General features: G+C 50.6%; 2 protein-coding genes across 4 annotated transcripts in view; both read right to left on the minus strand.

The window, feature by feature from the left end:
- The window catches only part of RACGAP1 (Rac GTPase activating protein 1), a 116799-nt gene that overhangs the window by 71457 nt on the left and 23687 nt on the right, over positions 1-21655 (minus strand). The gene's annotated exons all lie outside the window — the stretch shown is intronic.
- Positions 575-21364, minus strand: CERS5 (ceramide synthase 5). Of its 3 annotated transcripts, none has more exons than XM_069879416.1 (11): positions 21172-21364; positions 12748-12853; positions 11737-11867; positions 10811-10868; positions 10134-10184; positions 9522-9614; positions 7805-7933; positions 7415-7521; positions 5431-5587; positions 3885-3914; positions 575-1870 (listed from the first exon to the last, which is right to left on the minus strand). In XM_069879416.1, exons 1-11 carry the CDS (start codon positions 21360-21362, stop codon positions 1718-1720), a joined length of 1206 nt encoding a protein of 401 aa, XP_069735517.1. In that variant the 5' UTR covers positions 21363-21364; the 3' UTR covers positions 575-1717. The 3 variants fall into 3 exon arrangements, 2 of the variants coding, with proteins under 2 accessions (XP_069735517.1, XP_069735516.1); XR_011339320.1 differs by having other exon boundaries at positions 1751-1870; positions 3885-3986; XM_069879415.1 differs by lacking the exon at positions 3885-3914 and having other exon boundaries at positions 577-1870.

Raw genomic sequence — 21655 nt, forward strand, 5'->3', positions numbered from 1 at the left:
TCCCCAGTGCAGAGCGCTGAGGGATGATCCCTTCCCTGCTCCTGCTGGCCACCCCGTGGCTGATCCCAGCCAGGATGCTGGTGGCCTCTTGGCCACTGCTGGCTCATATTCAGCCACCGTTGACCAGCACCCCCAGGTCTTTTTCTGCCAAGCAGCTTTCCAGCCGCTCTTCCCCAAGCCCGGAGCCGCGTGGGGTTCTTGTGGCCCAGGTGCTGGACTCGGCCCTTGGCCTGGTTGAACCCCATCCCGTTGGCCGTGGCCCATGGATCCAGCCTGCCCCGATCCCTCTGCAGAGCCTCCTGCCCTCCAGCAGATCAAAACTTCCACCCAGCCTGGTGTCCATCTGCAAATTATCCAAGGAAGCACTCGATTCCCTCGCCCAGATCACAAAGATGTTACACACAACTGGCTCCAACACCGAGCCCTGGGGACACCACTTATGCCCAGACACCAGAGGATTTAACCCCATTCCCCACAACTCTTTGACCCAGCATCCAGCCAGGTTTTTACCCAGCAAAGACTGCGCCCATCCAAGCCAGGAGCAGCCGGTTTCTCCAGGAGAAACGCACCTTGTCCTTGGTTTTATTTCCTCAAGCACGTCAGCCAAGTTACTGAAGCATCTTTTAATCAGAGATAAGAGTAAACAATGGTATAAAATGGTAACAACTCAAGAAGTTTCCACGATGCTGGTCATCACTGACACACATCTCCATCACCCCCCAGGTACCATTGAGTAAAACAAAGAAGCAAAGCCTACGGCGTGACTGCCTTTCCAGCCTGGTGATACCTCCACCCAGCTGCAAAGTCAGAGCAGCAACGTTCGGTTTTCTTGGAGTACAGACAGGCAGGACTGAAATATTTTCTTTTTAGGGAAAGTTAAACTCAGTCCATCAGCGCTGATCTGTGCTCCGGTCCCAGCTCAGCCAGCTGCATCCAGGAGGTCCACAAGAGTCTTCAAACCCACAACTTGCAACAGGAAAAAAAAAAAAAAGGCAATTTAAGAGGCCTGAATTGTGAGAGTTGTCTCGGGGGAATAAACCACCCCCCTCCCCGTTTCAGAAGGCTGCAGTCGAGACTTCAGAGGGGCTTGCAGCACCAAAGTAGGCAGGGAACGCTGGCCTGGTCCCTCGTGACAGCGGAGATTCAAGCTATAACCTTCACGTGTAGCATGCCAGCGGCGCGTTAGAACGATGTTTCTGTCGTAGCACAGTCCAGTCTGGGCTTGGCCACAGCCCAGAGCGCTCGCAGGAGGACAGAGTCTCTGTTGCAGCCAGGGGAGGCTGGACACGGAGCCACGGGACCCTGCATTCTCTGTGCTCTTAAGTGGCTTCTGGAGTGCATCAAGGAGATGTGTTGAACCTGGGAGCCAACCAGCACGGAAGCAGCACCGTAACCCTGCTCCAAACGCGTTCCGCCTTGAGTTGATCCGAGTAAAAACCAGTTTGTCACAAAGAAACCTCTGCAAATATCGACGGGACAAAGATTTACGTACAAAATGGCTTGAAGTGAAATTTGCAGCTCTGTTTTAGGCTGAGTCGTTGGCTTTATCCCTTCTGCTGCGCAAAGCCTCCGACTGGTCTGGATTGTGCTCATTTCGGATTTGCTGGAGGTTTCTGGGGAAGGGGTCTCTTGATTAAAGATCACTTGGGAATGTGGAGTTCAACACATCTAGATATTTAAAGATAAGTTCATGTTCACTCAAGGCCAAGCCACAGCTTTACTCCTCTTCTGTCCACTGGCCGCTGGCCACGTGGCCATTGATGCGGTTGGAGCCGTTGCTTGAAGTGCTGAAAACTCCTTTTGTGCTGTTGGAAGTCACGTCCTCCTCTTCAGAGCTGCTCTCCACATCACTGCGGTCGTCTTTTGATACCTAAACATTTCAAATGAGATTCAGTACCGGAAAAGGGAGAAGGGAAGTTGAGAAAATCCAAGAAAGCAGTCGTTAGAAGGTTGTGTCCATGGGATCAACCAGCTCGACTCAGGTACAATGACTTTCTACACTGGATGACGTCAAAGTCATGATGAAGAACCTGTCATCACGTACAGAATGCAAGGCACAGACATTGAAAAAGACAACTGGAAACACAAGATACATGCTCCAAATACTCTATGCTGTTCTGCTCTCACCAGACCAGAGGATACCATAGATCTCTGGTTGTTCCTGTCTTCCAAGATCTGCATTCTGGATTGGTTAAAGGCTGCTCTTCCAAACAACAGATTGGTTTTGAATCAAAAAAACCCTCTTATGCCATGATCATCAGCAGGTACAATGGTCAAAACTCATGTATGTATTGGTTTGAGAGAGAACATTTTGTCCTACAGGGAGCGGCTTTGATATTTTAAAAATTAACCAGCTATATTTATCAAATTACTGTTTGAACAAAGCGCCTCCCATTTTCACAGCCTGTTGTTCATAGATGAGAACTCATTCATGAGCAGAAGCTTGTTTGGACAGTGGGCCATAAAACAAAGACAGGCAAACAATCCAGCAAACACCCACTCTGGAACCGAAGGAGCATCTCAGCCCAAAGACCTGGATCTGCTTTACAGAGCTGTGCCTTTAGAATCACGGAATGGTTTGGGTTGGAAAGGACCTCAAAGCTCATCCAGTTTCAAGCCCACAGGCAGGGACACCTCCCACTGGATCAGGGGCTCCAAGTCTCATCCAACCCAGCCTTGAACCCCTCCAGGGATGGGGCAGACACCACTGCTCTGGGCAACCTGGGCCTCACAAGAAATTTCTTCCCAAGATCTCATCTCAATCTCCCCTCTTTCAATTCAAAACCGTTCCCTCTCATCCTCTCCCTGCACTCCCCAATCAAGAGCCCCTCCCCAGATTTCCTGGCACCCGTTTTAGTACTGGAAGCAGCTCTAAGGTCTCCCTGGAGCCTTCTCTTTAGTTAAAAGGACTAACTGCGAATCCAGCTGGACTCAATTTGTATGTGGGATTTTGAGCCTTGGGAAGCAGATGCAGGTGCCCGTTGCTGCCGGCGGCTCCGAGTGCCACGGGAGGGCACTGCACCAGCACCGCAGAGCCAGACACCCCAGGAGGGGAAGAAAGGGATCCTAAGCCCAGCCCTAAGTGCAAACAGGCACCTTGGCCGGTGGTGGGTGCCAAAGCCATGAGCTCAGCAGTGCCGAGCAGCGGCTGCGTGAATTCCGTAACCCCAAGGCAGGCACTCACACCTCTGCAATTAACAGCCCTCATCTGCTCCGTGAGCAAGCACTTTGCGGCTAGCACCTTCCCAAGGGTTTCAGGATTTCATCCTGTTAGGTTTGCTCTGAAGCAGGGTCAGGGCTTTTGAACAGCAGCGGAGAGGAAGTTTTTGAAGTGAAAGGATGATCTGGCAGAACGCCAGGTAAAGTTAATGATCTCCAGGATTGGAATCGACAGGCCTGACAGATGCGTTGGCTTCTTTCTGTTGCCAAAGCTTCCAATATCTGAGCCCACGCTCCTGCTACGTTGGAGGGTCAAAAAGTCATTGGAAGGAAGCAGAAATCTCTCAAAATTTTCCCAACATTTCCTTGTTCCCAAGGGACAAGCGACTGTTCTTTTTTCCTAAAAGCCCCACGCTTCTCCTTTCTTTTTTCCACTCAGCAGAGCATTAACGAGCACTAGGGATGGATATTGGCATCTGTGGGCGTATAAAAGCAGAAAGGTGAAGGCCGTACAGCCGGCTGACAGCAGATAAGAACAAACCCCAGGACACTGCTTTGACCTTTGGAAAACCCTCCATTTCAGCATGTCAGAAACAGCACTGGCAGAGGAAAACTTTAAGAGAAGGCAGCAGCCATCCAAAGCACCAAGAAAGCAGCTCAGCTTTTGTCTCAGCCTTGATACAGACGTGTTTGAGCGAGCAAACAGAAGCACAGGTCACACTTACATGCAAAGGGTGAAACCGTCCAGCTCCGATCTGGCACAGAGAAAAGGAGTGAGAAAAGAATGAGGAAGACAGAGCCTAGAGTCTTCTCTCTGGCTAGGTCACCTGGGCAGGAGAGAACCAAGGAAAGGAGAAAGATCATAGAATCATAGAATAACCAGGTTGGAAGAGACCCACCAGATCATCGAGTCCAACCATTCCAAGATGTAGAGCTCGGGATACAGAAACAGCTGTGCAGACAGAAAATACGACATTTGCAGTAGCAGCTGTAGGGAACAGATGAAAAGCTACATGTGTGCTCTGCAACAGCCTCCCCCTGACAGCCACTGCCACAGAAAGCGACAGGATAAATATTTTTCAAGGTTACACTCTCTGTGTAGGGGCAGCTAAGAAGTCAAACACAAAATAATGTTGAGCTCTTGAGGTCTCATCTCAGTCTCCCCTCTTTCAGCTTAAAACCGTTCCCTTCATCCTCTCCCTGTGCTCCCTGACCAAGAGCCCCTCCCCAGCTTTCCTCCAGCCCCTTTCCATACTGGAAGCTGCTCTAAGGTCTCCCCGGAGCCTTCTCCATGCTGAACAACCCCAACTCTCTCAGCCTGGCCTTGTGTGGGAGGTGCTCCAGCCCTTGGATCATCTCCGCAGCCTCCTCTGGACTCGCTCCAACAGATCCGTGTCCATTATGATTGTTCAGAAAAAGAGCCTGGTACCACCTTAAACTCCAAATGACCTACATAAGTCTGTCATCATCACTATTACTACACCAGCTGAATGTACGTGGAAAATGGTGTTATTTCACTGCATGACCAGAACTGAGAGGAAAGCATCCCTGCCTTTCTAGACGCCTGACAACTCGAGGCTGCAGAGCAACCAAAGTAAAAACACCCATAAAGCCCTCCTGGCACAAGCCCCGTGAGAAGCAGCACCAGCCCTCCCTGCAGGGCCCAGTTTCTCATGATGGTTTGGGATGTGCAGGCATATGATATAGGGGGAAAAGTTAGAAAAACTTAGAAGGCTTAGCTCACTGTAACACACACTGTCTGCTAGTAAAGGCCTTGAAGCCCCTGGCTGTTGATAAGGGAGGAGCTCATTCGCAGACATTCACTGATAAGGGAAAGCTGAAACGTGCACAACAGCAGAAAGGTGACTGCACCTATCTCTGCAGTCCTGGAGCTCGACCAGGGTGAGAACGCGCCTGCGCACAGATTGGGCTCAGGGACGATTCACGAGGAAGATGAAGGCTACTCCAGCCCTGAGCCCCAGACCACGACACCACCATGGGAGAAGCTTCTTGAATCTAATTATAATAAGAAGCGGGGAAAGGTCATGAATATGTAATAGGCATTTATAAATAGGCCTGTCTTTACACTATAACTATCTGCTTGTTAGACCATACGGTGTGCAAGTTAGGAGGATTAGCCCCTCGCACCCACCGGCGAATAAACGCATACCTGCTCTATAACCCTTAACGGAGTTAGAGAGTTTGATTCCGCAAAACAGTTTCCCAGGGCTTGTAGGAAAGAGGGCCTCAAGCACTCCCCAGCAACCTTACCTTTCCCCGCATCAGGGCCTTGTAGGCGGTGCGAACAATGAGATAGGACCAGATAATATGCAAGATCTGCAGGGTTACCAACAAGCCATTGAAGAGCCACCACGAAGGGTAAGGACCGATCAGCTCCCAGCTCTCAAACAGGGTTGTGTTCAAAATCCTAAAAGAGATGCAGAAACGCGTCACAGACCGGCTGTGCTGCTAACACGGCTTCCAGCTCGAAAATCAAGATGACTGGCCAGATGCACAACCGTTTGTATCCCATTTAAGCATCTGTTGCTTTGCTCCTGTCGGAGCAGCGGTGGGGCTGCTCTCTTGTCAGTGTCAGGAGAAGCTACAGCTAATGAGAAACATTTGAACTCAGCAACAAACAGGAGGAGGCTTGAACGTTCTGCAGTTTGGTCACACATATGGATCTGCTGCCAATTTCCTTCTCAAAAGCACGAACGTTCCATAATAACTTTACAGGAAGTGATGTTGAGCTGCACTGGTCATCAAAACAACTGTTAACAGACTCAGGTTCAAGCAGCCTTCGCTCGTATTTACGGATCAGGATGGCATTCTGATCCCAGCCTTCCCTTTTTAGACATTCCTCCTGCCAAGCTGGAGGACCAGAAACTGCTTTATGGACAAAGCTTTGTGCTGCTTTCATTACTGTTTTGCTGTTCTTGTCACTGGGAGTTATTGCCAGTACTTAAGTAATTTAATAAACACTTTAGATTTTATGAAGTAGGGAGGTATGGGGAGAGTGCTAAAGTCAGTAATTTCACACAGCTTTTAATACTTCAACAGAAAAGAAAAACAACGCTGAACCACCCAGCTCCCCTAAAACACAGCTACAGAAACAGCTCGTTCACAGCTGGTTGATGAATGATTAAAATGCAGTTCCAGAGGTCTGTTGATGCTTTATACCACTAATTAGGGAAGGGAACATACAAAGTGGAACAGCACAGGGTCTGCAGCACTGCTGCCAGCTCGCCACTTCTCTCAACAAAGCTGAGGAATTACATTACAGCCAGTGGAACAAACATGAAAGATTTAGACTGCCGAGCGATAGCGTGATGCAAGAGCATCACCTCACGAGAGACAACAGCAATAAAACCAATGACAACCATCTCATCTCTCACTGGAAGGAGCCTATGAAGACACAAGAATGAAAGCTCTTCCTTATCCAGACTCCTTTAATGCATTTACTGGAAAACAAAGCAAAGAGCTTTAATTGCAACCCCAATACCGAAGCATTACGCATTGTTTCCACCCCCTGTCAAGGCACCCAAAAAAGAACAGGAAGGCAGGCTGCCCACTGCCTAGGAAATGAATATAGGCAGTAAAACTGAAGAAACTGAGTAACAATCAGGTGTAACCAAATTCTCACCACACTCGCAAGAAGTGGATAACAGCTCATCAACAGAAGAGCCTCCTCGAGCCTGGCCGAGGGGAGCAGGAATCTCATTAAAGGATGATTAGCTATAAGGCATTTAGGCAGGGTTTTACCTCCCAAGAAACCCAAGACCTATTTCAGGCTCTGAACAGTCACGACACAAGGACAGGACAGGACTGTTCTAGGCAATCAGAAACTGTAATGATGACTAAGCCACATACTCGAAGATCAAATTAACCTCAAGAGAGATGCCTCATTTGTAACTATTTCCAACACTTCTTGGGAGCAGCAAAGAACCCTTCAAGTCTTTCAGAGCAGAAAGCAGCTGCGTCGGCTCCAGCTAAGCAGCACAGTCATCACTTTGCAGTGAGAGGAGAGGGGCCAGCCGTGCAATTAGGATTCCGAGCACTTTTCACACTCCCTCAGCTGACTGCAGAGAGGTTTCTTCACGTGCCCTGTGAACGCACTGCTCAAAACAGCGTTGGGGTTGTCTGCAGCTCCAGGCTGCCTCGAGGGGCAGGCTGGAATGCTTGCGAGAAGGAAATACAAAGGCTCTGCTTAAAGGACTGAAAGAACAAAGCAGACCTTACAGCTCAAGGTGCTTACCAGAAAGGGTAAATGCCCAACCGTGTGACAATGAATACGACACCAAAGAGCATGAAGAAGGCATCACAGAGACGTTGGTACTTGGCATAATTGGCTAGCTTTGCAGCCTGGAAGAGACAAGAAACATAAGAGTATTATTCCCTTTGTGCGCTCATGTAATTACCAGGCTGTAGAGCTTCAAAAACCCTCAAACCATCACATTTGTAAGGAGTTGGGAACATTTGGGGATTATTCTCTGCGCTAAAGCAGTTCTGAGGAAAAGCTGACAAGGCAGGATCAGCAGCAAGAGTTTTATGGTGTATTTAATGCAGTTTATCAAGAAAGGGAAAGTCAGCTGGCTCCCCTGAGATCACACTAGCATTAGATACGCAAAGATTTGAAAGAACTCACCTCTAAAAGGAAATCTGATGCATCGTGGAGGCACAGCACCAGAGTTCCAACCCGCACCATGTTATTCATGTAAGAGAATGTAATGAGTCCAATTGTAGCCAAATGATGGACGAACATGATCAGGAAGTCCTGGAAACAGGAAAAAAATAAATGAATGAAGACTCTTTGGCTCTCAAAAAAATAGAAAAGTTTGGAACAGAGCCACAAAACTGACTAAGGTAACAGGATTACTTCAATTCAGGCTTGACTCCACTTCATATAAAGCACAGCTCATCACATCAACCAAGGCTGCAGAAAGGTGCTTCCCAGGATCTGTGCCCCTGTGGGCTCAGAACTGCACACAGGCACAGCGCAGACTTTGGTGCAAGGTAAAGATAAGTCTCCCTGCAGATCCCAGCGAAAAGAGTGACAGGATTGAGGAGTTCTGGAGTCCTCAACTGGAGAAGAGAAGGATCCTTCCAGGACCGAAAGGGGCTCCAGGAAAGCCGGGGAGAGGTTCTTGATCAGGGAGAGGATGAGGGGGAATGGTTTTCAGCTGAAAGAGGGGAGATGGAGATGACATCTCAGGAAGAAATGTTTTCCTGGGAGGATGGTGACACCCTGGTCCAGGTTGCCCTGTCCCTGGAGGGGTTCAAGGCCAGGTTGGATGGGGCTTGGAGCCCCTGATCCAGTGGGAGGTGTCCCTGCCCATGGCAGGGGTGGAACTGGATGGGCTTTGAGGTCTCTTCCAACTCCAGCCATTCTGTGGTTCTATAATCACTATAACAGATGCTGTTAACCACTCTGAGATATCCTGTAATGCCTCACCTGCTAATATTTCAGTACAGGAAAAAAAAAAAAAAACAGGCAAACTTTTCATTTTGAACAGTCAATGCAAGGATTGGGATAATTTGTTACTTTGCAGTTTGTAAAACAGGAGCAATAAACCATGATTTACCGTGAACTGTTTCTCAACAGCAACAATAAATGAAATCCTAGAACGCAGCGCAACGGAGTTAGACTCAGGCAATTGCGAGCAGTCCTCATTCTGCTACACACACAGGTGAAAAATTACTTACAAAAAAACATTTACTATTGCTTTAGTGTTTGCCATTTTCTCACCTGGCTCAGCAAGGAGCTGCTTTATGGCCTCAAGTTGTGCCAGGGAGAGTTTAGATGGGATATTAGGGAAAATCTGTTTACTGACAGAGTGGTGAAGCACTGGCAGAGGCTGCGCAGGGCAGTGGTGGAGTGTCCATCCCTGGAGGGGTTCAAAAAATGTAGATGTGGCACTTCAGGACATGGTTTAAGCAGGCACAGTGGGGTTGGGCTGATGGTTGGACTGGGTGAGCTTAGAAGCCTTTCCCAAACTTAAGGATTCTGTAATTCTACAATTCTTTGGGCATCTCATTTTCATGCTTTCTTGCAAATCTAATTTTATGCAATAACTCGGTAACTTTTAACTGGAAAGCATCAAGCGATTCTGTTCCTTCCCCTCTGTGCCCTGGAAGGCAAAAGGGGCTCTCTTAAGGATCTCCCAGGCTGCACATCAAGCTGGCTCCTCCCTGTTCCCCAAGAAAGGGAGTGATTACAGACAGAAGTGGGCTACACAAAGATGGGAATACAGAAATAAATACAGTTATTGCTGTGCTTTAGCTCTCCTGGCCAGATACAATCCCATTTTCTGTTAGTCCCATGTATTTAGCAAAGTGGTTCATGCAATTTTGGTTCATCTCACCTTCCGTTTAATGTCTGTAAACTGAGAAAACATGAGAGACCAATAGAAGGCCAGCTCCGAGATATAGTAGTAATAAAGCCTGGATGTTAGAGGCTGGAAAACAAAGATAGCACAGTTAGAAGACAAAGAACTTCAAAATTTTACATTAAAATCAACTTCTTTCCTTCCTTCCTTCCCACTCTGTTCCTCCAGAGTGCCAAGGCACAAATGAAAAGATCCAGAATTAAGGTTTAGTCAAAACAAGCTTAAGTGACAGAAACCTTGCTCTAGGCTTAGTCACACAAATATACTTGTGTGTTTGAGCTTTATTCAAAAGTAGTAAGATTTAGAGGTCCCTTCCAACCCAAACCATTCTATGATAAAACAAATATGAACTGAGTTCGCTCTTTCTGAGGAAATGCTGCTGCTGACAAACCTAACCAGGACCTGAAGACATAAGGAGTAAATGCCATCTCTGTGCCTTCCAAAAAGCTTATTCGCCACCATGCAGCCTGGGCAGCATCTACTGCGTGGAATAATGAGAAGCACTGAACTCTACCACATTTCAATCTGCTGCTGTTAACAAAAAAATAAAACCTGAAAGCTGGAATCTAGAAATTGTTTCTCTCCTACCTCGAAAGGGTAGTTGTACCAGCACTGTCGTGTGTCCCAAAACCAGGGTGCCTAAAGGGAAAAACAGCAGTTATTCTTCTGGGTTGTTCTTGGGGTTGTTCAGCCTGGAGAAGAGAAGGCTCTGGGGAGACCTTAGAGCAGCTTCCAGGACTGAAAGGGGCTCCAGGAAAGCTGGGGAGAGGCTCTTGATCAGGGAGTGCAGGGAGAGGTTTTCAGTTGAAAGAGGGGAGATTGAGACAAGATTTTAGGAAGAAATGTTTTCCTGAGAGGGTGGGGAGGCCCTGGCCCAGGCTGCCCAGACAAGTGGTAGCTGCCTCATCCCTGGAGGTGTTCAAGGCCAGGATGGACGGGGCTTGGAGCCCCTGATCCAGTGGGAGGTGGATGGGCTTTGAGGCCCTTTCCAACCCAAACCATTCCAGGATTCTATTTCCACAAGGACAGATCTGTACAGAAGTTTTCCTATAGAGTGAAGAAGGTCCTTAATCAGAAACCCCAGGATCTCAAATAAGGGAGCATAAAGATGACCAGCACCACCAGACCCCCCTTATTTTAAGCTGGATGAAAGCACTGAAGAGGTGACACTGGCTGTCACCCCCCTGTAATCCAGCAGGACAGCCATAACGCAGCTGCACACCACCCAGAACAACCAGGGGGGTAGGGGTAACAGACCAACTCACCGTCCAGAGAAACCTGATTCCATAAAAAAATATACTTAAATAAAATGTAAATCTCCACCTGGAGAAAAAAAAAAAGAAGAAGTAAAAATTAAACTTCTAAAATAGAAATAGCTTCTGGTTAACATTTGTAATCAAAACTAGAACAGTTGACATAACCAACTTCTGACACCTGAAAAACTTTCACCCATCATTTTTAAGCATTTCATGTCAGGACAAACCTATCTAAGTGTTTTCACACCACACACGAGTTTGCATCAAGAGCCAAGTTTGAAATAAAGTTCAGAGCAAACATGCATCTTTCATTTGCTTTAATAAACAACAAGAAAAATCAGTGTTATCCAGAAGGTATCCTAAGACATGTATTTGTCCTTCTTACCTTGTGGCTTTAAGTAGACAAAACCATACTGGAGGGAAGAATTAATATGAAGAAAGTTACTGGAAAGGAAAGAAACGAGCACAGAAGAAGTAACAAGTCAGGAAAAAAAATATCCAGATGGCACTACACTAACTGAAGTCATTGCAAGCCTTCAGAGAGAAACACAGAGCAAAGGAATGAACCAAAATGAACAGAAAAGGAATCCAGGAAGCGTCTGTATACAAGGATACACATCACTGGGAAAGCCATGAGGTCCTTCTGGCTAGGAACAGATCCAGTAGGAGGTGTCCCTGCCCATGGCAGGGTGGAACTGGATGGGCTTTAAGGTCCCTTCCAACCCAAACCATTCTATAATTCTATGATTTTATAATACCAAATTCTAAAGAGCCCTTCTAAGGTCTTTCATTTGCTTATATAAGAATTTCTCTTCCACCAGCCAACCCCAAAACACCCGTTTAAATCAGCCGCTGAACCCAGTTTCAGTTAGAAAAGAGAACATACAGCCAGAGCTTTGAGATGAAGCCACATCTTGGCCTCTGCACAAACATACATGCTCTCACAAAATTTAGTGAGGGTGGTGGGTTTGTCCTGGTTCCTCCGATGACGAAACCAGCGCTGGACCTTTCGAACATCCCAGTCCAGCTGCTTTGACAAGCCTTCTAACCTTTTTCCATCTGGATACTGAAGGAAAATGAAACAAGTGTCATTTCTCCTACTTCTCAAACTGCTTTCAGGCTGAGATCCCCTCCACACTGTGATAGAAATGATGCAGATAACAAACCCCACGCACCAGAAAGGCATCAAGCAGGAACCCATCACCATTCAACCCATCATGAACATTCATTCAAGTTTCACCTTCGTAAGCCACTAATGACTTAATTATTCAGAATGCTTTTGGTTCAACATTTTCTCATCTATTTCCCCATTTGATAGCACATTAGGACAAGAATGCAATTGTTCTGTTTCTTCATTGGCAGGGAGAAGCTTTTAAAACATCCTGTTCTACCTGTTAAAACTTGCACATCAGCTCAAACAGTCCAGAACTCAGGAATATCAAGGCTGAATACACTTAGGGGCTGCTATTCCCTGCAAGGCTAGGGAGCCTTTACAAGTAGATTTAACACACTTGATATCTGAGGTGTTCAGAGCCAGGCTGGATGGCTCTTTAAGCCCCCAGATCCTGTGGGAGATGCCCTGGACCATGGCAGTGGGGTGGAACTGGATGGGCTTTGAGGTCCCTTCCAACCCAAACCCAAACCATAGGAAAAAATTCTTTACAGAAAGGGTCATTGGGCACTGGCAGAGGCTGCCCAGGGAGGGGGTTGAGTCACCTTCCCTGGAGGTGTTTAAGGCACGGGTGGACGAGGTGCTGAGGGATATGGTTTAGTGTTTGATAGGAACGGTTGGACTCGATGATCCGGTGGGTCTCTTCCAACCTGGTTATTCTGTGATTCTTTCGTTCTAAATGTATTTTGCTCAAACGAGAGAAGTGGAAGCAAAAAGCCCCTGTCCTGCACTCTTACTGGCCTCTGTTTCTAGCAGGACTGGAAGCCTGACTCACCTTGGTGATGGATGTAAACACTTTCTCTAGAATCGCGTTGGGCTGGGCTCTGTGAGGGCCGCTGTCCTGAATGCCAAGGTTTATGGCACAGGGCTTGGCAATAAACCTGAAAGAGTTGCAAAGAAAGAGGCAGGTTAAAACAAGACATAACTGTCCCTCCTCTGCCTAAATCACACAGATCCTGACTCGTAAGCAACTGCAAAACCTGTCCAAAAAGGCTTTGGACAGGAGCGAGTCCAGAGAAGGCCACGGAGATGATCTGAGGCCTGGAGCCCCTCTGCTGTGAGGACAGGCTCGGAGAGTTGGGGTTGTTCAACCTGGAGAAGAGAAGGCTCCAGGGAGACCTTAGAGCAGCTTCCAATACTGAAAGGGGCTGCAGGAAAGCTGGGGAGGGGGTCTTGATCAGGGAGCACAGGGAGAGGACGAAGGGAATGGTTTTAAGCTGAAAGAAGAAAGATTTAGATGAGATCTTAAGATCAGGGAAGTCCTGGCCCAGGTTGACCAGAGTAGTGGCAGCTGCCCCATCCCTGGAGGGGTTCCAGGCCAGGTTGGATAGGGCTTGGAGCCGCTGATCCAGTGGGAGGTGTCCCTGTCTGTGGCAAGGAGTTTGGAACTGGATGAGCTTTGAGGTCCTTTCCAACTCAAACCATTTAATGTTCTACGATTTGCACCATTAAATCTATTTTGCTTCAAAACAGATGGTTTCAGGGACAACTGAAGACAAGGAATTACGCATGCATATTCCACCTAGTGGACTCAGTGCCATCAAGCAGAAAATGCTGCTTTTTGCCATCCACTACATTCGTTACAATTTCTCTTTGTGTTTAAAAGGAGATGAAAATCCATGACCACAAGTGTTCCAACAGCAATCACTCTCGGGAGCACATCGTTAGTGCCTTAGTAACAGCCAGCAACGACTGTGCTGAAGAATACACGCAGGTTGTGGGGTTTTCCCCTTGAGGAATCACAGACCAGCTCCTGACTAATCCCAAAGGAACTCCCTCTGCTCTCAGAAAACACTAAATAACTCAGACGTAGTGGCCTCAGGTTCGCTGTCCTGCCCGGTTTCTCTCTCCATCCTGTTCATTTCAACCGTCAGAGCTTTAAAATAAAAAGGAAAAGGTGATTTCCTTCCAGCCTGGCTCGAAGGGCTCCCTGCTTCCTCTACAACCACCAGCCAGAGACCATTTTCTGATGTTACAAAATTATTGGCTGCCACCCTACAAAGGCGTCCACCGTTATACTCTTCTTTCCTACAGGATGTACCACAACAACAGCAAATAACTACCCATGTGCAATTACAGGATGCCAGATGTTTTTATTTCTTTGTCTGGGACACAGCGCTCACAGCTCGATCAAAAAAATCCTGCTCTGAAAAACCCTGAAAAAGTTTGGGTCAGTGAGGAAACCTGAAAACCCTAAAAATCTGCACATTCAATTAGTTTATTATAGAATCACAGGATGCTTTGGGTTGGAAGGGACCTCAAAGCCCATCCAGTTCCAAGCCCATGGGCAGGGACACCTCCCACTGGATCAGGGGCTCCAAGCCCCATCCAACCTGGCCTTGAACCCCTCCAGGGATGGGGCAGCCACCTCTGCTCTGGGCAACCTGGGCCAGGGCCTCCCCACCCTCACAGGAAAAGATTTCATCCTAGTATCTCATTTAAATAATTTAAATTTAAATCCAGCTTTCCTGGAGCCCCTTTCAGTACTGGAAGCTGCTCTAAGGTGTCCCTGGAGCCTTCGCTTCTCCAGGCTCAACAACCGCAACTCTCAGCCTGGTCTCATATCATCTCCATGGCCTCCTCTGGTCTTGCTCCAACAGATCAATGTCCTTATTATTTAGGAGAGTCTTCCTTTGTTTTAAGAACAAGTAAAGAAGAGAAGGAATGACCAGATGATCCTCGAGGTCCCTTCCAACCTGGCATTCTACGATTCTTTGACTGCGTGGGTAAGAAAGCTCACCTTGATCCATAGAAAGTTTTGGTATTACTCTAGAATCCAAAACTTGAAGCATCAAGAAAAGAAGAAACAGCATCTCCTCGTACACGGATAAAAAAAACCAAACCCAAGCCAAACTCAAAACTTTGCATGAAATTATTACTGAGAGCTTCCTTCGTTCACAGCCTGAGTTAAAAAACAGAGGCATTTTCAGAGATCAAGGGGAAAAGATCAAAATCAAGACTAAGCCTCAGGCTACAGACACAGCACAGGACTCAGTCCAGCACGCGGGTGGCCGAAGAGGAAGCCACAAAAACCTGCAAACACTTCTGTGTGCACAGAAGCAGAGACATCAATAACGATGGAGACGAGGGAGGCCGCCCCGGCCACAGAAACAGGAAGGAAAAAGGATGGTATCAGTGGATTTCAGTATTTTTAAGGAAGTCTAAGCCAATGCTATAACGCAGCTTCTCTAACTCCACAAGGAATGGCTTCTTGCAACAGAACTTAGGCTGAACATTAGGAAAAAATTTTTCACAGAAAGGGTCCTTGGTCCCTGTCCGAGGCTGCCCAGGGAGGGGGTTGAGTCCCCTTCCCTGGAGGGGTTTAAGGGCCGGGTGGACGAGGTGCTGAGGGCCATGGGTTAGTGATTGATGGGAACGGTTGGACTCGATGATCCAATGGGTCCTTTCCAACCTGGTGATTCTGTGATTCTATGAACTCCTGTCCTTCTGCAGGGCTCCCTGTGGATTCACGTGGGCTGGGTACGGCTGGCACACGCTCAGGACACGGTGCAACAGTCACAATCCAACCACCTTGCTCAGTTACTGCCTTGCAGGTGGAACATGAAGCAAACGATCAATCCAGTTGTCAATCAGAAAAACACCATGACATGCTACTTCCTTTAGGTGTCTGTTAAGGAAGAGACACACTGGTAACATCTGCGGCATCTCAAATTTATTGGCCCCGGAACAGGTTTTTCACATGTGTGACTTTCGCACCGCATCTCACAGAGGAAAAAAAAAAAAATAAAAAAATCTGTGTAGCACTAGCAGCTCAGCACCCAAAAAAAGCTGCCCAGACAGCAGGATTTCCGTTCTTGGGGGTAGGAAATAACTGAGCAGCACAAGACCACCAGCAACCTGACTTGACTAAAACACAGGCCTTGCTCTGAGGAGAGGATTGGCCAAGGTGACCTCCAGAAGTACCTTTTAATCTAAATTATTTTATGATTCCACAGAAATCTGAACTGCAGCAACTAGTCCCGAGGCCACTGGACTGCCACGCCTTCCCAGCACAGAATTATCCTCACTTCAATACTTCTATTACACCTTTCTGAACGGTTATCTGCTCACGGGTTTAACTCATACCTACCAAGCTGCCTTTGTTACGCTAGTTACTACTAAGATAGAGGGACCAGCACCGATTTTCGAGTACACAGATTCATTTTTATAACACATATTTCTCAGGCATATTGTACTTCACAAACGCAAGGCAGAATCCTTCTTTACAGAGCACCCAAGTCTGCCTGGTGACTCCCTATTACAGCTCTGAAAAGGAATAATCTGCAAAACAGTCAGATTTATGAAGCATGCACTCAAAGCAAGCACTTGTCTTGCCAGAATATTAAGATAAAACCATCTCATTCCACAATTGTCCCTATTTTTCCAGGCAGATCTGATGGAGCAACATCCCAAACCACTCTTTTCTCCCCCCCAGCTTGAGCACAAGCTGCAGATTCCTCCCCAGACCTGCAGAGCATCAAACGTATCTGTTACTGAAGGGCATCCCACTGAAATTATAAACACATCCTATGAATAACGAGCTTCAGGTTTTCACAGATACCTGGGAATTAATTTGTGGCTGCAGTGGAACAAGATGTGTAGGGAGAAATAACAGCAAGTATAACCAAGAAAATCAAAGCTGTGGGCAGAAGTCCTTTTGTAGCTTGGCTGTAAAACAATCCACCCTCTACCACTGAGCCAGGACTTTACCTTCCTCCACAAGTCTCTCCTCATCTCTGCAGTCACACACATCCCACAGACAGTCAGTTTAAGGAATATTCTACCCACACCGTGATGCAAAGGTTGATTTATAGGAATTTTGCTAATAGAAATATGTGTCAGCGCTACAAGTGTCACCAAAGCCTGGCCTCACGCTGAAGATCTACAGCAAAAGGAGACGGAAAGAGAAAGAATTGAAGAGAAGTTAAAACAAAAGAGCTGCAAAAGGGTAGAATTCAAGTTCTGAGTCATCAAGTCCGACTGCCAAATGAGTGTTGAGAAAGACGTCTGACACAGGCTTCCAAAGCCTGAATCAGGCTCTGCGCACAACGGGATTTTAAGACAAATCTGAACTTTCAGAACACGTTCAAAGCAGCAGGAGGAAAGAGAAAAGAATTTCTTAAAGAATATGGTCTTTTAAAACAAAGAGACAAGAAGCTGCCCTGGCAGCTGCTGTCGCAATCTACTTTCACTTCGGGATGCCACCACGGAGACAGACACGGATGAAAAACAGGAACAGCCCTCGCAGGAGCCAGGCCCTGGGTCCTAGGTTTTACTGTGTAGGTGGAAGAACTAATTTGTTATTTGACTCCTCCCTCAATTACCACCACAATCTCACAAACCAGGTAGACACTACCAGGATTAAGTAACCGCTCCAGGGCTGTGTTACAGCACAGCGGGATGCACCGTATCTCTCCTAACATCTCGTACTCCAGGGAAAGGAGAAGTTTTGGCACTCTTTCCTCAAAGACACCTGGACTAAACAGGGTGTGGAAAGTGAGGAGACCTTCCTACAACATCCCTCTCGGCGTTATCGCTCTCTCTCCTGACTTCCTTCCCTTCTCTGCTGGCAAGGGTGACCACTTGGCCCAGAGCAGCAGCAGCAAGCTGAGCTGAGCTGAGATTCTGGCACTGCCACGTGTGTTCCCGGGTCCTCTGCGCTGCTCGCAGCCAACAGGAGGTTTCATAGCAAAGTTTGGGTTGGAAGGCACCTCAAAGCCCATCCAGTTCCACCTCCCACTGGATCAGGGGCTCCAAGCCCCATCCAGCCTGGCCTTGAACCCCTCCAGGGATGGGGCAGCCAGCCCTGCTCTGGGCACCCTAGGCCAGGGTCTCCTCACACTCATTGTAAAGAATTTCTTCCTAATTTTTCTGGAAATAATTTCTTCTTTTCTGAACCTTCTTTTGGTTTGGCTTATTTTTTTGGTTTTTGAGGGCCGAAAGATAAGACGGAATTAAAAAAAGAGCCTCTCAAATTTCTCTCTTACTGTGCTGACTTGCTTCATTTTTCTCCACACTTCAGCTGTCTTTTTACTTCACCCCAGTCCCCTCTTCTCAGTTCCTGGAGGCACAAGAAAATTAATTTCTTACAGAACTGTTTTGCGGCTCTTCTTACAAAAAGCCACAGAACAAAACCAACTCGACTCCTACTCGCATTAGTCCTGCAGCCCTTTACATGCCTAGAAATACTTCTGTCCTTTTAATGAGAAAACTGAAGATTAAATCAATCTTTAATAAACTATATAAGCAGGAATACAAGGTGCCTTAGTCTGCTTCACCTAGCGTTCCACCTAAATAAGCTGCTTTGCTAATTAGGATCTCTGTCATCCGCAGAGCCTGCTCGGTGTGTGGCCGTAAGGAACCCACATCGCGGAGAGGATAAACCTCTGCGTGTGTGAAGAGCTCGTATCCTCCGGCGATGGATGCTCAGGTGAAGGACCGCCGCCGTATTCCATGTTTATGGGCAGACAGGATGATCGGCACGCGCTTCCATCAAGCCTGGGATGCACGGGATCCACCGACTGTTTAATAATACACCAGGGCCAGGGGAACAAATCCCATTTCCTCATCCAGGCACTCGCAAGGAAAGTGCAATAAAGGCAGAGCCCAGCCACACAAGCAAACCAACACGGAGCAGCAGCTGCCAGCTGCCTTCTGCTGCTCCAGCCGGGCCTCTGCTGGGCCCCAGGGAGAAAAGAGCCCCTCGGGGTCCAGAGAGAGGAGAGGGGAGCCCCTCGGGGTCCAGAGAGCGGAGAGGGGAGCCCCTCGGCGTCCAGAGAGCGGAGAGGGGAGCCTCTTCGGGGTCCAGAGAGGGGAGAGGGGAGCCTCTTCGGGGTCCAGAGAGGGGAGAGGGGAGCCCCTCGGGGTCCAGAGAGGGGAGAGGGGAGCCCCTCGGGGTCCAGAGAGGGGAGAGGGGAGCCCCCTCGGGGTCCAGAGAGGGGAGAGGGGAGCCCCCTCGGGGTCCGGAGAGCGGAGAGGGGAGCCCCTCGGCGTCCGGAGAGAGGAGAGGGGAGCCTCTTCGGGGTCCGGAGAGGGGAGAGGGGAGCCTCTTCGGGGTCCGGAGAGGGGAGAGGGGAGCCTCTTCGGGGTCCGGAGAGGGGAGAGGGGAGCCCCTCGGGGTCCGGAGAGCGGAGAGGGGAGCCCCTCGGGGTCCGGAGAGCGGAGAGGGGAGCCTCTTCGGGGTCCGGAGAGGGGAGAGGGGAGCCTCTTCGGGGTCCGGAGAGGGGAGAGGGGAGCCTCTTCGGGGTCCGGAGAGCGGAGAGGGGAGCCTCTTCGGGGTCCGGAGAGGGGAGAGGGGAGCCTCTTCGGGGTCCGGAGAGCGGAGAGGGGAGCCTCTTCGGGGTCCGGAGAGGGGAGAGGGGAGCCTCTTCGGGGTCCGGAGAGGGGAGAGGGGAGCCTCTTCGGGGTCCGGAGAGGGGAGAGGGGAGCCTCTTCGGGGTCCGGAGAGGGGAGAGGGGAGCCTCTTCGGGGTCCGGAGAGGGGAGAGGGGAGCCTCTTCGGGGTCCGGAGAGGGGAGAGGGGAGCCTCTTCGGGGTCCGGAGAGGGGAGAGGGGAGCCTCTTCGGGGTCCGGAGAGGGGAGAGGGGAGCCTCTTCGGGGTCCGGAGAGGGGAGAGGGGAGCCTCTTCGGGGAGAGGGGAGCCTCTTCGGGGTCCGGAGAGGGGAGAGGGGAGCCTCTTCGGGGTCCGGAGAGGGGAGAGGGGAGCCTCTTCGGGGTCCGGAGAGCGGAGAGGGGAGCCTCTTGGGGGTCCGGAGAGCGGAGAGGGGAGCCTCTTCGGGGTCCGGAGAGCGGAGAGGGGAGCCTCTTCGGGGTCCGGAGAGCGGAGAGGGGAGCCTCTTCGGGGTCCGGAGAGCGGAGAGGGGAGCCTCTTCGGGGTCCGGAGAGCGGAGAGGGGAGCCTCTTCGGGGTCCGGAGAGCGGAGAGGGGAGCCTCTTCGGGGTCCGGAGAGCGGAGAGGGGAGCCTCTTCGGGGTCCGGAGAGAGGAGAGGGGAGCTCCTCGGGGTCCAGAGAGCGGAGAGGGGAGCCTCTTTGGGGTCCAGAGAGCGGAGAGGGGAGCCTCTTTGGGGTCCAGAGAGAGGAGAGGGGAGCCTCTTTGGGGTCCAGAGAGAGGAGAGGGGAGCCCCTCGGGGTCCAGAGAGAGGAGAGGGGAGCCTCTTCGGGGTCCAGAGAGAGGAGAGGGGAGCCCCCTCGGGGTCCAGAGAGAGGAGAGGGGAGCCCCCTCGGGGTCCAGAGAGAGGAGAGGGGAGCCCCCTCGGGGTCCAGAGAGAGGAGAGGGGAGCCCCCTCGGGGTCCAGAGAGAGGAGAGGGGAGCCCCCTCGGGGTCCAGAGAGAGGAGAGGGGAGCCCCCTCGGGGTCCAGAGAGAGGAGAGGGGAGCCCCTTCGGGGTCCAGAGAGAGGAGAGGGGAGCCTCTTCGGGGTCCAGAGAGCGGAGAGGGGAGCCTCTTCGGGGTCCAGAGAGCGGAGAGGGGAGCCCCTCGGGGTCCAGAGAGGGGAGAGGGGAGCCCCTCGGGTCCAGAGAGGGGAGCCTCTTCGGGGTCCAGAGAGGGGAGAGGGGAGCCTCTTCGGGGTCCAGAGAGGGGAGAGGGGAGCCTCTTCGGGGTCCAGAGAGGGGAGAGGGGAGCCTCTTCGGGGTCCAGAGAGAGGAGAGGGGAGCCTCTTCGGGGTCCAGAGAGAGGAGAGGGGAGCCACTCGGGGTTCAGAAAGCAGAGAGGGGAGACCTCTCGGGGTTCAGAGAGTGGAGACCCCTCGGGGTCCAGAGAGAGGAGAGGGGAGCCTCTTCAGGGTCCAGAGAGAAAAGAGGGGAGCCCCTCGGGGTCCAGAGACTTGAAAGAGCCTTGGGGGACACCACAGGCGCGGATCCCAACTCAGCCCCCGAACAAGGGCCTCGGTGCTGCCCGAGAGGCGTTTGGGGATCCCGGCCGAGCTCCCCACTCCTCCTGAGCACCCCCTAGCGCGGTCAAGCCACCCCCCTCCATCCTTCTGCCCCCCCCGCTTCCATCAGAACCCCCAACCCTCCCCACCAGGCCACACCTCGCCCTCCCAAACCCCCCCATTCCCGATAGAGCCCCCCACCCTTCTCCCAGCCGAGATCCCTCTCCTCCTACCGAGCCCCCCCCGCCTCTTGGCATCTCCCACCTCCTCCCTCCCTCCTCCCCTGAGCCCCGCGGTCCCCGTTGCTAAGAGACCCGCGCCGCGCTCACCTCTCGAAGAGCAGCCTGACGGCGAAGATGCCGAGGGCCAGCGGGAAGGCGGAGAGGACGTGTCCCGCCCGCGGGTACCGCAACCCGGGGCCCGCTTCCCCGGCTAAATCCGCCCACGTCACGTTGTGCGGCAGCCAGAACCGCTCGTTCCAGAACCAGGCCCGCAGCGCCGCCGCCGCGGCCGCCGCCATCTTCCCCCCCGCCGCCTCCGCCCCCCCCCCCCGCCGGCGGCCGCAGCGGAGGCGGCCACCGCAGCTCCCGGCGGGCGGCGCGACGGCGCATGCGCGGGGGGCGGTGCGAGTGGGCGGGGCCTCGTTTTAGCCACGCCCCCACTGCATTGTTTAACACCGGGTGCTGTTTAACCACGCCCCCTCCGCTATTCAATGAGTGGGCGTGGCTTCCGTTTAGCCACGCCCCCTTCTCAGATTTACAACGAAGGGGCGGGGCTTCCTTTAGTCACGCCCCTTCTGATTATACTGCGAAG

This window comes from Phaenicophaeus curvirostris, chromosome 38, assembly GCF_032191515.1.
Source record: "Phaenicophaeus curvirostris isolate KB17595 chromosome 38, BPBGC_Pcur_1.0, whole genome shotgun sequence".
In the NCBI taxonomy this organism is placed as follows: Eukaryota; Metazoa; Chordata; class Aves; order Cuculiformes; family Cuculidae; genus Phaenicophaeus; species Phaenicophaeus curvirostris.

Bases quoted from the DNA above. Each gene is read 5' to 3' on its own strand.
- CERS5 (XM_069879416.1), bottom strand. From the start codon at position 21,362: ATGGCGGCGGCCGCGGCGGCGGCGCTGCGGGCCTGGTTCTGGAACGAG. The intron at 11,868-12,747 runs GTGAGTCAGGCT...ATTTTCCTTCAG, and splicing joins TGTTTACATCCATCACCAAG to TATCCAGATGGAAAAAGGTT. The intron at 9,615-10,133 runs GTAGGAGAGAAA...TTTGTTTTCCAG, and splicing joins GGTACAACTACCCTTTCGAG to CCTCTAACATCCAGGCTTTA.